The sequence below is a fragment of the Anomaloglossus baeobatrachus genome, chromosome 2 (genome assembly GCF_048569485.1).
Source record: "Anomaloglossus baeobatrachus isolate aAnoBae1 chromosome 2, aAnoBae1.hap1, whole genome shotgun sequence".
In the NCBI taxonomy this organism is placed as follows: domain Eukaryota; kingdom Metazoa; phylum Chordata; class Amphibia; order Anura; family Aromobatidae; genus Anomaloglossus; species Anomaloglossus baeobatrachus.
The window spans coordinates 482357819-482374379 of NC_134354.1; the positions used below are offsets into that span (position 1 = coordinate 482357819).

The following is a 16561-nucleotide window of genomic DNA, read 5'->3' on the forward strand; positions in this document are numbered from 1 at the left end:
CTACCTTCATGGCCTACTTGCCTCTTTGTTTGGCATCATGGGGAACTCCAAATAAATCAGACAAATCATGAGGAAAAGAAATGTGGACCTCCACAAGTCTGGAACATTTTTTAGAACAATTTCCATATACATCAAGGTATTATGTTCATCCATCTGTTCAAATGTTATTGCAAGTTCAAACAGCCATCATGCTATTCAAGATGCAGACAATTTCTGTCTCCTAGAAATGAATGTAATTTTCTTAAAACAAAATACTAATCTATCCAAGAAGAAAAGCAAATGAGCTTGTGAAGATGAGGAAACAGATACAAAAGATCAACAGGTTAAACTAGTACAAACCATGAACATGACTTGCGTGTCCTTCAGTGACTTGACCTGAAAAGCCCCTACACAAAAAGAAGCCACTTCTCCAAAATTGCCACAAAAAGTCAGATTACAGTTTTCAATATTGGAGACAAAGATATTACTTGCATAAATGTTCTTTAGAATGATGAAATAATAATTGAACTTGTCTGGTCGCTCATAATGACTATTATCTATGAAGGGAAAAAAAATGGAAACTTCCAAGGAAAAGGGGTGCATTGCTGCATGAGGGACTGGTGCACTTCACCATATAGATGTCCTATAAGGAGTGAAAATTCTGAAAATTATGTTGGGTTATTGAAGCAGCACGTCATATCATAAGCCAAGAAGTAAAAGCTTGATCGCAAATGAGTATTATTTCAAATAAAAAAATGCCTCAAGCATACTTCTAAAGTTGTGACAAAATGACTAAAGGAGAAAAAAGCTAAAGTTATGGAGTGGCCATCACAAATCCCTGACCTAATAGCCATGAAAACAAATCTGGGCAAAACTGAAAAAGCAAGCAAGATCAAGGGGACCTACAACCCTGACTAGTTTGGTCAGGTATAATGGGTGAAAATTATAAGGACTTAAGGCCCCGTCACACACAGAGATAAATCTTTGGCAGATCTGTGGTTGCAGTGAAATCATGGACATATTGTTCCATTTGTACACAACCACAAACCTGGCACTGATTGTCCACAATTTCACTGCAACCACAGATCTGCCACAGATTTATCTCTGTGTGTGACAGGGCCTTTACTGTGAGAAGCTTGAGCAAGTCTCCCAAAAACGTGAACCAATTTAGGCAATTAATAAGCAGTGTATGTCAATTTGTGAACCACTGGAAATTTGATGAAAGAAATAAAAGCTGAAATAAATCATCATCTCTAGCATTATTCTGACATTTCACATTCCTGAACTATAGTAAAGATCCTAGCTGACCTAAGACAGGGAATGTGTACTGGGATTGTGAAAAACTGAGCTAAAATTAATGTGCCTAAGGTGATACAAAAGTATGATCTCAACTATAGGTTTTTACAAAACAATTGAACTAACTGAACATTCCTCTCCATATAGACCAGGGGTCTTCTGAAATAAACTAATAAAATAGCCATTTCCAATATTCTTAGCTCACTGATTCTTCACAGGTTGCCACGATATTTGAATTCTTTGTCATCATGATATGAGGGCACATAGGAGGACAAATATAACTATCCATGAGGAATCAATGAGGTAACTATATAGAATAAATATCATTTTTTGTGATTTTATGCACATTATTTGTAAATATATGTATCTCATCTGCACAGTCTGATTCATAAAAATACAAATCTGAATAATTTGTCATAACATTAATCCTAAATCTTATAATTGCAGGCATCTTCATGTGCATTTCTTTGCTGTCCATTGTGTATGGGGCATTGCGGTGCAACATCTTAGCCATTAAGATCAAGTATGACGACTATGATATAAGTATTAGACCGGCTGCCTATCTGTGCACATTCCTGTGGAGGAGCTTCGAGATTGCCACCAGAGTCATTGTACTGGTCCTGTTCAGCTCGGTGCTTCAGATATGGATCCTGCCGGTGGTGCTATCAAACTTTCTTGTCTTTTTCTTTTATCCATGGATTCTTTTTTGGCAGAGCAAGTCTCCTTTTCCTGAAAACATAGAAAAAGCCTTGTCCAGGGTTGGGACTACCATAGTACTCTGCTTCCTCACCTTTCTTTATGCTGGCATCAACATATTTTGCTGGTCTGCTGTTCAACTCAAGCTAAATGATCCGGATCTAATCAATAAATCTCAAAACTGGTACCGCATGGCTGTGTACTACATGGTGAGATTTATTGAAAATGCTGCCCTCTTGCTGCTGTGGTATATATACAGAACGGATGTGTACATGTATGTATGTGCCCCTTTGCTTGTACTGCAGTTGCTGATCGCCTATTGTATGGCAGTGCTATTTATGCTTATTTTTTATCAGTTTTGCCATCCTTGTAAGAAACTCTTCTCTTCCAGTATTTCACAAGGACTCCTATCTTGCTTCAAATTCTTGTGCTACCTCTGTATACCATCAAAAGCCCCAAACAAAGGGGATAAATTTGGGGCCAAACTATCAAATAGTTCCGACATCAGTGAACACATGAAGGCGGTGGATTCTCAGAATGGCAATACTCACCCGGACGTAACCGCCAGTGCATAGAGATAAACCTGTAATACTGCCATGTATAAGAGGTTGTATTTGATCTGACCGCTTCCAAGCATGTATAGCATTTTATGCAATGAATCTACAAAATACATCATTCAGCTTTACTGGTGATGAATAATGTTATGATTGAAATATGCAAAACATGATAATTCTTCAGGGGTAAATCAGTATTCATAAATGATTTCTAATCGGAATTTGGAAAAATATTTAGTTCAAACAGGAGAATTTACCTCTTAGTGAAGAATGAATAATGGAGATAATACACACCGCTGCTGCTGATAAACATTTTTTTTAACACTGGCCTATCCCATGAGAGGATATTTTCTGTAAAAGCAATCTGCAACAGACTGCTTCTGTAGAAAGAGAGGTAGTGGAAAGGAAAAAATGCATTTTCTGTATAATGTCCATGTGTCAAATGACCGGTGCAAATGAATAGAGTGGTGTGGAAAAAGTCCAAACATGCGCTACTCGGATCAGTTTTACTGATCAGACTTGCTCAATAATTTCAATGTCTGCATGTAAAAAAAATGCCATATGGGCACCATTGTATGACATCTATTTCTAAAAGATCCATTTAAATTGTTACCAATGAAAAGCCAATTTGGCGTTAAATTAATTCTAACTTTAAATTAATTTTATCATTAAAGCACCACTCAAGCGTTTTTTGGTTTTTTTTCAGAACTGGAGTGGTGCTTTAAAATCTCCTATGTCAAGTCATATACTCACCCACCGGTGTTTTCATCCTTTTTCAGGGCCACTCAGGACCCGTAGTGCCATCTTGTGCATGTAGCTTCTGACTGGCCGGAAATCAGAAGTTGTATTGATTTGTGACCTCTGATGCGCTCCATGAAACACTGGAGCATCAGGAAGGTCACTAAGGGCCTGACACTGACGAGAGCATTGGTGAAAACAGATGAAGATGCCGGATGGTGAGTATAAGATTGGGGGTAGGTGACTTAGATTTTAAGGACCACCCCAGTGTTTAAATAAGAAAAAACGCTGGAGTGGTGCTTTAATGTCAACCTGAATTGAATCTGTCAGCAGGATTTTGTTATGTAATCTGAAGACAGCATGCTGCAAAGGTTAACACAGACTCAAGGATGCTTGTAATATCATGGTTCAATCTGTTGCTTATTTATTATGTTTGTTTAAGCAGCAGGACTTCTCATTGCTCGGACTTGAATGTCATATGCACTGCAGTCCGACGTGAGACAGCTCTCTCAACTCTGCTAGATGGCTAAATCTAAAAATATTTATTGTGTAAGAAAGGCTACACCCTGTAGTTTCAGGATCTCTTTTCCTACATTATGCTGCTTTGAGATTAGGTAGCAAAAACCTGCTGACAGATTCCCTTTAACTTTTAAGTATAATAATATATTGCTTTTCACAGTGTGTTTTTGGTGTGTTTTTTTTCTGTGCAGATTTTTAGGCTAGAAAAACTTGAAGCAACTAAAAGTTTTGCATTTTTTTTATAAAGTGTGATTACTTCTGTCCAGTTGTTGTGATGCCATTTTCCTGGTGATTTTAGTAAACCATAAGCCAATGGTTTTCAGCTCTAAGGATGGACATTGTGTTTGACATTGTTTTATCCTTTTATGTGTTAGTTTTCAACATTTCCTGGGCCAAATGTTTGCATATTTTGTCATGAATAGTGTACTTTTGCTGAAAAGAGTGTGTGTGTGTGTGTGTGTGTGTGTGTGTCTGTACAGTCATATGAAAAAGTTTGGGCACCCCTATTAATGTTAACCTTTTTTCTTTATAACAATTTGGGTTTTTGCAAAAGCTATTTCAGTTTCATATATCTAATAACTTATGGACTGAGTAATATTTCTGGATTGAAAGGAGGTTTATTGTACTAACAGAAAATGTGCAATCCGCATTTAAACAAAATTTGACCGGTGCAATCTGTTTGGTAGTGATGGCAAGCTCTATATATCTATATATACCGCCCAAGTGGAAAACGTAATGATGTAAGGTACCAAACACCTACAGTGAAATATGGTGGTGGCAATGACATGGTCTGGGGCTGCTTTTCTGCATCTGCCATGGGCCCTCTTCATAGAATTGATGGAAAATGGAATGCTGACACATGGTAAAACCAAAGTAGGCAGAGACTAGAAATCCCAGCAAGACAATGATCCTAAGCACTCATCCAATTTAATAAAAAAATGGTTATCAAAGAAAAATGTTCTCCTGTAGCAATGGCCATGCCAATCACCTGATTTACACCCTATAGAGCCCTTTTGGAATGAGTTAGGGTGAAGAGTTAGGGCCCTTACTCATAGCAATAAAGATGAATTGTGTGCAGATTGGCAAATAAAATGGAGAAAGATCGCTCAAGATGTCTTCAATGCCCCATCGGTGTGGTGCAGTAATTAAAACAAGAGGTTATGCTACAAAATACTAATTTATGGCACTGTGAACAATGGATTACTCTCTATGTTGTGATCAACGAATAGTATATGCAAAACTTTTGGCAGTCAGTTTTTTGTAATTAAATGACCAAACCCATATTCAAAAGTATTTTGGTTAAATTAAGGTTTCGCATGATGAGAACTTCATGCACTTTCAATTCATCACCAGGAAAATGATATAAAAACAACCAGGCACAAGTAATCACACTTCAAAAAAAAGCAAAACTTTTGGTTGCCACTGTATTGTGGAAATTTTCAGCACATAAATTGGCCTACATGTCATTTGTTTCTGCAGATTTTCATTGCGGATTTCACTCTTTGCAATGTATAAAGAGAAATCTGCAATAAAGTCTGCTGCAGATTTTGTTACAGCAAGTTCTCTAAATGAAATGTTCAGAAATCCATGTGCTTGATGCCAAAACAACCACTTTCAGATAACTGGAACTGATTTTCTTTCTCACCCAAAATGTGCCCGAAGAACATGTTGATGATGGAATACACAAGAACTAAATGTGCTGCTTGATGCATGTGTTAAGATTAGTGATGGGCGAACCCGGACTGTAATAGTCCGGATCCACATGTGATACCTAGTGTACATGCATCGGACCCGAAGTTCTCAGCGAACTCCAAGTAACTATCCAGATCTGGCCACCCGGATAATTAAAAAAAAAAAAAAAAGAGAAAGAAAAAATAGAGGTAAGCAGGAGCGTTATACTTACTGAGTCTCCCGCGTGGCTGTAACACTACTTCTGGAGCTGCTCATTACCCTCATGCATATTCACTGCATCCCCGCCCACCGTCATTCCCGGCGTCTGTGATTGGTTGCAGTCAGACTGTGCCCTCACCCTGTGTGATATGTCTGATTGCTTGGAATCATATGCGCTGTCTGCGTATCTATAGTGGTGTAAAAATGAATAAATAAAAAAGTTGGGATAGGATCCCCACATATTATGGTACCGAGCACAGATAAAGCATATGGCTACAGGCTGCAGCCCCCAATTTTGATTCACAGCCATGATAAAGCCGACAGCTGGGGACTTGTACTCTCAGGATGGGGAGGCCAATGGTTATTGGCCCCTCAGCCTAAAAATAGCTTACAGCCCCAAGAGTTGATGCATCCATTAGATCCTACAATCCTGACACATTACCTGGCTCATCCCATTTGCCCTGGTGGCAGTCGGGTCGGGGTAACATAAAGGGCTAGTGACAGCTCACAGCTGCCACTAGGCCCTAGATTAGTAATTGGAGGCATCTATGAGACCCCTATTACTAATTACTAAGCGAAAATAAACACAAACACCAATAAAATCCTTTATTTGAAATCAAATACAAAAATAACACCCTCTTTCACCCCTTTATTAACTCCAAACATCCAGTTCTGATGTAATCTACCTGAACTCCCCTGACGATTCTGACTCTGCTACATACATAGTGAAGTCATAGAACATGTTCACACGCTGTGGGCTTCCGAAAGAGACTGATTTAGCTGCAGCTGTGATCAGTGACGTCATTCAGTTTATCTGAAGTCATAGCTGGTGATTCTCATGATACCCCACCTGTGACCGCAGGTAATCTGACCTCAGGTGACCTCATAAACTCAGTGACTTTACCGCAGGTTAACTGACTTCACAAACCTGCATCTCCTGGCAGAAAACCACACTTTTTTGCCAAGAGGTGACTTTTTTTGTCAAAGAGTGGTCATAAATGGCTGCACATCCAGTTGGAAGACTGTCTCAAGTGGAGTACCACAAGGCTCTGTCCTGGGCCCCGTGGTGTTCAACATCTTTATCAATGATTTAGATGAAGGAATTAAGGGTAAACTGATTAAATTTGCTGATGACACAAAGCTAGGAGGAATAGCTAATACTAGAGAAGAGAGAGAGAGGATTCAATAAGATCTAAACAAGCTGGAACAGTGGGCAGCAACTAATAGAATGGTTTTTAACAGGGAGAAATGCAAAGTCATACATCTTGGCAAGAATAATTAAAAGAGCATATATAGCATTGGAGGAATAATGCTATCCAACAGCATGTTTGAAAAAGACTTAAGGCTGCTTTACACGCACCTCGTGAAAGCACCTGCCCCCGTCGTTTGTGAATCAAAGGCAAATCGCTGCCCGTGGCGCACAAGATCGCTAGGATGGGTAACACGTACTTACCTTTCTAGCGACGTCGCTGTGGGCGGCGAACAACCTCTTTTTTAAGGGGGAGGTTTGTGCGCCGTCACAGCAATGTCACACAGCAGCCCACCAATAGAAGCGGAGGGGTGGAGACCAGCTGCATTAACGACACGCCCACCTCATTGCCGGAGGACGCAGGAACGCTGTTTTTCGTGTTCCCAGAGTGTCACACGTAGCGATGTGTGCTGCCTCAGGAACGACTAACAACCTGCGTCCAGCACCAGCAACGATTTTTTGAAAATGAACGACGTGTCACCGATTAGGTGAGTATTTTTGATCGTTAACACTTGCTCATAGGTTTCACACGCAACAACGTCGCTAACGACGCCGGATGTGCGTCACAAATTCCGTGACCCCGATGACATATCGTTAGAGATATCGTTGCTTGTAAAGCCCCCTTTAGATATACTAATAGATCACAGACTGAACATGACTCAACAGTGTGATGCAGCAGCAAAAAAGGCAAACACCATTCTAGGATGTACTAACAGAAGCATACAGTCTAGATCACGTGAAGTCATTATCCCCCTTTACTCTTTGGTCAGACCTCATCTGGAATATTGTGTCCAGTTCTGGGCACCACATTTTAAAAAAAGACATCAACAAACTAGAGCAAGTTCAGAGATGAGTGACCAGAATGGCGGCTGGTCTGCAAACCATGTCCTATGTGGAACGGTTACAGGATTTAGGATTGTTTAGCTTGCAAAAGAGAAGACTGAGAGGAGACCTAATAGCTGTCTACAAATATCTTAAAGGCTGTCACACTGTAGAGCAGCGTTTCTCAACTCCAGTCCTCAAGACCCATCAACAGATCATGTTTTCAGGTTTTCCTCAAGCAGGCTTTCAGAATTTCCTTAAGGTTGCCAGGTGATGGAATTATTCCCTGTCTAATATCGAGGAAAACCTGAAAATATGATCTGTTGGTGGTTCTTGAAGACTGGAGTTGAGAAACACTGCTGTAGAGGGATCAGTTGTATTCTCATTTTCACAAGGAAAGACTAGAAGCAATGGGATGAAACTGATGGGGAGGAGACACAGATTAGATATTCGAAAAAACCTTTTGACAGTGAGGGTGATCAACGAGTGGAACAGGCTGCCAGGAGAGGTGCTGAGTTCTCCTTCAATTGAAGTCTTTAAAAAGAGGATTGACAGACATCTGTCTGGGATGATTTAGTGAATCCTGCTCTGAGCAGGGGGTTGGACTAGATGATCCAGGAGGTCCATTCCAACTCTAATATTCTATGATTCTATTTGGAGCTGAAATTTATACACCCTATTCCTGCACCAAATCTGCATCTTCAAGCAAAAAAAAGTATCAAAACGCAATGCGGTTTTGATGCAATATTGATGCACTTTTTTGACAGGAGATGCATATTTGGTGCATGAATATGGTGTATAAATTTCAGCACCAAATCCGCAGAGATGCCAGGAGATGCAAGTCTATGAACTTAGTTCACCTGAGGTAAAGTCACTGAGTTTAATGAGGTCAGTTTACCTGTGGACACAGGTGGGGTATGGTTTTGATGCCATTTTGATGAAAGTTTTCTGCCAGGAGATGCAATTTTGGTTCTGAAAGGTCTGCACCAGATTTCTGATTTCACATAGGGTGTCGGCGTGGTCTAACTACAACCAGAGATGCCAGGACTGCCAGTGGGTGGGAGAAGCAGTGACTATGTATGAGGGTAATGAGAGGCCCTGAAGTAGTGTTATAGTGACTTGGGAGACTCAGTAAGTGTAACGCACCATCTCTAATCTCCCTAACCCTTTCTACCACCATTTTAAAGTGCATGATTTGTGTCCCCATAAATATATATGGGGATCGGTGTCAAGGCAGATATCCAGAATTAATTCCGGTTCCGAACTGATTTTTTTTTTTTAAATTTGATTAGACCCGCTGATTCCTGATATCTGTGAGTTCACCCATCACTAGTAGACTGCGCATCCTCACAGTGATATACTCGCACTAGCACAGCTCTGCTGACCTCTGAGTGCCCCCACTGATCACCAATCTGGTGTGTTTTTCACAAAAGTCTATAATTGACTGAAACGTTACATTTTGCACAACATTGGTTGTTGGATTTCAAGAATTAAAAGAAATTTTCTCTTTATATGATTGAGTGCTGGACTAAATCATAGATTGGATGGAATATGTCATCACAGGATGTGATGTATCGCCACCAAGTAAATGACAACTAGTGAGGACTAGATACTATTAGTAATTGATAAAACATATAAGTGAGTGGAATAATATACTAGCTAAGGAACCTGGGGACACAAAAGAAGAACACCATATTAAATGTGGAAATACAATTATACGCAAACCAACTGATGACAACTATGGTATATATGTAGCAATTATAACTAAATCTGTTTGTAGAAAATATGGGAGTAAAAGGGAAAGGAGTAGATTAAAAGGGGAGGGGGAAAGGATATGAACAGAAGAATAGATAGATGTATTAAAACAAAAAAAGGGGGAGATGAATGGAAAATGAGGAAATAAAAAACTAAACAAGGTAGAAGCATGTATTAAAAAATACAACCAAGAAACAAGATAAAACATGATAGAACTGCTATGTTGTAAGATGAAATGTTAGGTAATGAGAGTGAATGAAGCATGACATTGTTGTAAAGGTATTATTATGGGCTGATCCTATATCTGCTCTTATTAATTTGTCCTGAAGATTGACAGTTCTTCTAAAACATGGTAAGAATTCCTCTATATGTGGGTAACTGTTTCTAAGGAGTGGCCAATGTTTGCGTATACTAGTGTATAATTTGTATGAGAAAGGATGAAATGGATGGACAAAAGGAATCCATTGACTCAACCCTTCTAGTTGCTGGGTCATCCTAAGAATCTTAGGTGGATAATCCCTCTCAAGAAAATTAGATTTCATCTCTTCATGCCTAATTATTATTATTATTATTATTTATTATTATAGCGCCATTTATTCCATGGCGCTTTACAAGTGAAAGAGGGTATACGTACAACAATGTACATGTACAATAATGTAACATGTTGCGTAATTGGTAACAATACGGTCTAACCAGTTAAATTGGGATCGGGGAAGAGATTTCTTGGTAGTCAGAGGATCGCAGCTTGAAAAAATATAGTAAACTATTTCTGTCAGTGTCCTTGGTGTATAAATCAATTTCTAGACATCCTTCTGCCATTTTGATGAAACAAATGTCAAGGAAACTAACGGAATCCCCATCAGAGTGGAGATTAAAACAAAGTTCTGGCCACACACTGTTTAGGTATCCATGAAAAGCCATAAGGGAGCCCAACAAATCCAATAATATATTATCTGTAATGTATGGAACTTTAAAAACCTGACCTCCCTAACTATCCGCATTACATTAGAGGTGGACATACCATTGGTGCAACCTGTGTGGCCACACAGTGACACAAGAGGGAAGGTGCCCATTTCTACCTCCAAACAGGTGGAATTGTGCACTATGATGAGCTTTTGGACCACAAGGGGCCCATATATTGTTCTTGCAAAGGGGCCCTCTTATATCTGTGTCCACTTTTGCATTACATGACACTTACTTGCAATTCTCTAAGAGCATTTATAGGTTAGCTTGGCTTCTCCATTCTCCATTTGATTGCCCATTGATATCACAGGACATGTAAACTAGTTGCCTTCATTTTACGAGTAGTAGCTCTGGTAACATTAATAAGCTGTTTAATATAGGTAAAATATTTGTAACAGCATTACTGTATTCCTTCAGGCATGCGTTATGTATCATCCCTAAACACCGCATTATGTAATGTGTACCACATAAGTGACTCCCTGACTTTATCTTTCACATGTCTAATGTAAAAGCTGTTGGCTGACATAAATATACTATATATACTTCTAACATTACATTTTTGTTTGAGTAATATAAGAATTTGGAAATGCATGTTATCGGAGACTTAAGTATGATGTGATTGAGGATATCACTGCCTAGCAGACTGATACACTTGCTGTATTTGCATTTTCCAGGTTATATAGGTTTAGAAACAAGGCTTTTTTTTACTTCTAGAAGCAGCACCACCCCTGTTCATAGGCTGTATTTGTTACTGTAGCTAAATTCCATTGAATGTATTGAGTCTTAGCCGCAGTACCACACACAGCTGTGAACAGGTGTGGCACTGTTTATAGAAGTTAATAGCCCTGTTTGTCTTATTCTAGTCTACCTCTTTAAAGGGACCCAATTACCAGAATTTTCGCATGAAAGCTAAAGCCAGTGCTATACTGGCACTATCAGGCTGAATCTCTAATACCTTTATTGGTCAGCTCAGATGTTTAGGCTTTCAAAGCCAAGAAAGTAAAGTTTAAAAAATCGGCAGCTCCTTAAGTGGCAGCTGCAATGGAGCAGATAATATATTCATAGTTATCTCCTCCCTCTGTTAGAATTAGCATAAGTATTATACAAACAATTCACTTTTCACTTTGTTGCAGGACCAGTGTGAGGTCATACCCATCAAAACTGCATCCGATTTTGACGTGTTTTTTTGCAACAGCATTTCTGCACCAAATCTGCAGCATGTCCACATAGCCTAAGGCTATGTGCCGACGCTGCGGAAAATTTGCAGAATTTGCCACGACTTTTTCGCAGAAATTCCACGGATTTTTCAAAAATCCGCAGTACAGCAAGTCCCCAGCCATTTCTATGGCATTTTGGAACTACTGTGCCCATGCTGCGATTTTTTCCGCAGCGGAAATAATGCGAATTTCCCTGCGGGAAAATCTGCAGTATGTGAATTATTCCTGCGGATTTCTCTGCAGGGTCCTATACTTACCTGCTTTGATAGCAGACACCGGAGTCACTTCCTCCGGTGCAGAGGAGCGCGGTGGAGCCAGGAGCGGGCAGCAGGAGGTGGATGGGGCCTGCACGAGCTCCGGTCATGTGACAGCCGGAGCTAGTTCAGGCCCGCCCACCTTCTCCTGCACAGTGCAGACACGGCCGGAAAGTGAAGTGCTGCGTGATGGAGGTAAGTATGATCACTCCAGCACTTGTTCTGCATTGAGGATGCAGTGCCAAAGCCATGGTATTGTATCCTCAATGCAGAATGCCCGTATCATATCCACAGGACATTCCGCTGTACATCCGCAGCAAATCTGCAGCATGTAAACAGACAAAGTTGTGCTGCGGATTTTTGGAAGCTTCTGCGGAATGTCCTGCAGATATATCCGCAGGACACTTTCCCCATGGGCACATAGCCTAAATGTACTGTAGAAAAATATGTTCATCTACCTTTAATAAGTGAAATTGTAATTGCTATTGTGTTTACAGATCCAGTCACCTACTGTCCTGTATAATAGAAGCTGGAGAACCATTTTATGAATAGTCACCTGATTCTTTTGTAAGTTAAAGACTGAAGGAATATCAAAGTGGACTTCAATTTCATATGAGTAGGAGGTCTCAGCCAATGGAGTTCAACTTGCTTTGTGCGCTATGCTTGTAGTTTGAGTCAAAGTTACGTTTAAGCCTAGGACACATGGCGAGAAAAACGATGCAAGTGGAATGTGATAAAAAAATCACATTCCACTTGGACCAATTTTACTCTTTGGCCTTAATCGGACCGAAAAAACAGTCGCAGCATGCTGCAAGTGGAATGCAATCCTGTTCCACTCGCACCCATGCAAGTCTATGGGGCGAGAGAAACATCACACTGCTCTCGCATTACACCGGTGTAACGCGAGAACAGTGCGATTCTCGCATTAGCCGGCAACGGAGAAGATGAGGAGATAAATCCCTCCCTCTCTTCCACAGTGACGACCCTCCCCTATGCAGCGTCGACCCTCCCCTTCGCAGCGCTGGCCCTCCCCTCTGCAGTGCCGCCCCCCACCCCCGCAACTGTGGTCTGATCGCACATTCAGACCACAGTCGCATGACACTTGGCTCCCGCTGTGCTGTGAGCGTGAGCCGAGTGTCATGCGAGGACTCGCTCAAATCCCCGAGTGGCCACAGCGTCTCTGGCACCTCTGTGTTGAGTGGTCAGTAAATGCAGGCCAGACCTGGAAATCTACTGCTAGGTTGAGGAAATGTCTTGCCTTGGGCAGCTTTCAAGGCAAACCTCATTTTGCTGTGGGAGAGAAGTGACTGGAGCAGTGAAGAAATAAAGTACCTCATGTAACCCTTCTAAAAATATAAGAGTTGCAGAGACGGCGGATTTTGAGAGACAGCTGCAGCAGAGCCAGAGCCATACTGAGTTATCAGGAGAATTGTATATGTCCTTACAAATGAATCGGTTACCAAAAAACCTATGCAGGGGTCATTGAAGTCCCCGAGTCTGTGATAAGAGAAAGAAATAAGTCTACAGAGTGCTTCGTTAGGAAGCTATTAATATGGGCCTAGCATATATAGGAACATGTGAGAGTGAAGTCGCCTTCTTTAGACATATAGCTACACAGATTTGAGCAAGAGTTAGATGCCATCTTGGGGTGTAGTCTGACCACTACGCCTTAAGGAAAGACTTGAGATTTATGCAATAACTATGCTACTGTGTCCACTGAGTGTGAAAGTATCTGATAAGTGTTCCTTTTCAGGGACTGTAACCATTAAGTTTGTACCACGTAAGTGACCGTAATCATTATGCGTTGTGCCTCCTAGTGAGAAGATGAGGATTGTTTTCTTTGCACCTAAACGTGTCTGTGACAGTCCAGCGGGGTATAGTACACCCCTTTTCGGTGCCTGAGCCTACACATGGCTCCATCCTCTGCTTATACAGCATCCCATAAGATGGTCCTGATATTATGTGGTCGCGTAACCTAGCTGTACCCTATCTGGGCTTCCTTTGATGAGATGCACATCTGTTTGAGTACCTGAAAAATCCCTACACTACAGATCAACAATTCAACAGATTCTGCTTCTGATGCTAATTTCATGTGACAAAATGCCACAAATGGTTGATAGAAAATGGTCTAGAATTGCCATTTCCATCATCCAAGATTTCTACTGTATGTCCAGCTTAACCCCTTACTGATCATCAATAAGACATTTTGTTACAACAGTCTTTTGTGCATAGTTCTTCCATAGTCTCTAATGTATGCACTGGCATGTTAAAACAAACCCACCGCTTCCATGTAGCCTCAATCCATGAGCGCAACAGCATTTTAGAATTGGTGTAAATGAAAACTATAATTCTGACAAAACAAAGGAAATTGATGTTATCACTTATTATCAGTTATGTATAAGATCCTCATCTGCAAATACGATGCCTTAACATGTTCAGCCAGTATGTGTGAAAATTAAATCACAATTTAGCTTTTATTATCAAAAAAATGGCATATCTGTATGACCTTGATCTGAAATATCCAATAAACTTATTACCAAGTAAAATAATGTGTTGTAGTGTGTAAAAGAAACAAATAAAACAAAGAAATTATATTGTTTCTCACAAATAGAGTCCGTACATCAAATATATAAAGATGAGGGTATTTTACAAACCACATATCCACTAGTAACCTGGGCTTTCTTCATTTTCATATTCAGATTATTTCCCTAAAATTCTGCAGATAAGTTGTATATTATACAAAGAATGAACATTTTCCTAAACCTTTGAAAAATAGCACCTTAGACACATTTAAAGAGGAACTTTCGCTGGATTTTTTTCAAGTTAAACAGAATACCTCTTCCATCTGCCATTGTTCTACTCATTCTGGACAATTTTATTTTTCCTCTGTGTGCCCAATCAATTCTAAAGTTATAACCCCCACCAACACCCCCCCCCCCCCCGGTAATAAGGAGGCTTGTTTTTCCTTCAAATAACTGGGCAATTAATATAAAGCTTCCCTCTGGGATTTTGTTGTTTCTTCTCAATGCTGGCCCGATCATAACACTACCGCATCATAAAGGAGGAAAAGAATACAAAGGAAGATAGAGGGAACTACAGTAAATGGTATAATCTTAAAAGGAACCTGTCAGGTGCAATATGCACACAGGACCATGAGCAGTTCTGTGTGTATATTGCTAATCCCTGCCTAACCGTCCCTTTATCTAGTAGCATACATAATAAGGTCTTTAGAAAAAGTATTTCTAAAGGTCTTTTATCATATGCTAATGAGGTTAGCGACTTAGTCGCAGGGGCGTTACTTCTCTTGGCTAGTTGGCCCCCTTACCATGTAAGCACGCCCCTAATGAAGGCGCAGCGTCAGAGGCATGGTTGATCTCATCACTCTCTGCTGCCACTGCCCCCGATGCTGGATTTTGGCTCAGTGCGCATGATCAGAAGTCATGGACTTCCAATCATGCGCACTATGAAACTAGGAGTACACGTCCTAGCTTGAAATTTGTGTAGTCCGGGGGACGTTCTGATCATGCACACTGAGCAAAAAAACAATGGTGGCAGCAAACGTGAGCGCGACTATGTCTCTGACGCTGCACATTCATTAGCATCTTAGCATGCCCACAGGGGTGAGCTTACATGCTAAGGGGGCCAGATAGCCAAGGAAACTAATGACCTTGTGACTAGTCCCTGGCCTCATTAGCATATTATAACAGATCTTTAGAAATGTTTTTTTCTAAAGATCTCTTTATCTATGCTAGTGTATACAGAGATGGTTAGACAGGGATTAGCCCTACGCACCCAGAACGTCTCATGGCCCTGGGTGCATATACCACCTGACAGGTTCCCTTTAATCAATAACACACCATAAATTAGAACAATAGAGAAAAGAAAAAATGATATGTAAAGCAATTGGGATCACGAATATGATAAAACATATAGTTTATTAACATGTAGAAATTGACAATGGCACACATTAAAAACACTTAAAGCATATAGCTTTACAAAAGTCACCCAGGTGTGCTCTTGTTAGGAACCACACCCCTCCTCCAGCATCCAATATATAAAAAAAAACAAAGGAAATCCACCATGGGAATATACAATTTGTTAAGAGTAGTAAATACAAACAAAAAAAGTTACTTACACATTTTTCCAAAACAATATATATGTATAACCCAAAATATAAGGCTAAGTTCACATTTCCGCTAAAATGTATCAGTCACAATCCGCTGCTCTTGTAAACAACGGAATCCGTTTAGCGGATTCCGTTGCTCCCATAGACTTGTATGAGCAGCGGATTGTGACTGATGATGCTGCGTTGCACCCTCCGCCCGACTGATCAGTCGTGGAACGACTGACCGCCGGGCGGGAGGAACGCAGCATGTAACTTTTTTGAGCAGCACGATCCGTCTGATTTCGCTGCGCATGCTCTCTGGCTCCCTGCACACGTCACCAGCTTTGGTTGGTTACCCGATATTTAGCCTGGTTACGGAGCAAGGAGCCAGCGCTAAGCGGTGTAGGCCCGTAACCAAGGTAAATATCGGGTAACCAAGGTAAACATCGGGTGCTTTGGTACCCGATATTTAGTCTGGTTACGTGTGCAGGGAGGCCGACACTTCCCCGCTCGGCCCCGCCCCC

General features: G+C 40.7%; 1 protein-coding gene across 1 annotated transcript in view; it reads left to right on the top strand.

The window, feature by feature from the left end:
* XK (X-linked Kx blood group antigen, Kell and VPS13A binding protein) overlaps positions 1-14468 on the top strand; it is a 40389-nt gene extending 25921 nt beyond the window's left edge. The window contains exon 3 of the mRNA XM_075336428.1: positions 1723-14468. Coding sequence (XP_075192543.1) covers positions 1723-2546 — 824 coding nt within the window. The 3' untranslated portion in view covers positions 2547-14468. The remainder of the gene's footprint in view (positions 1-1722) is intronic.
* Positions 14469-16561: the final 2093 nt, after the last annotated feature.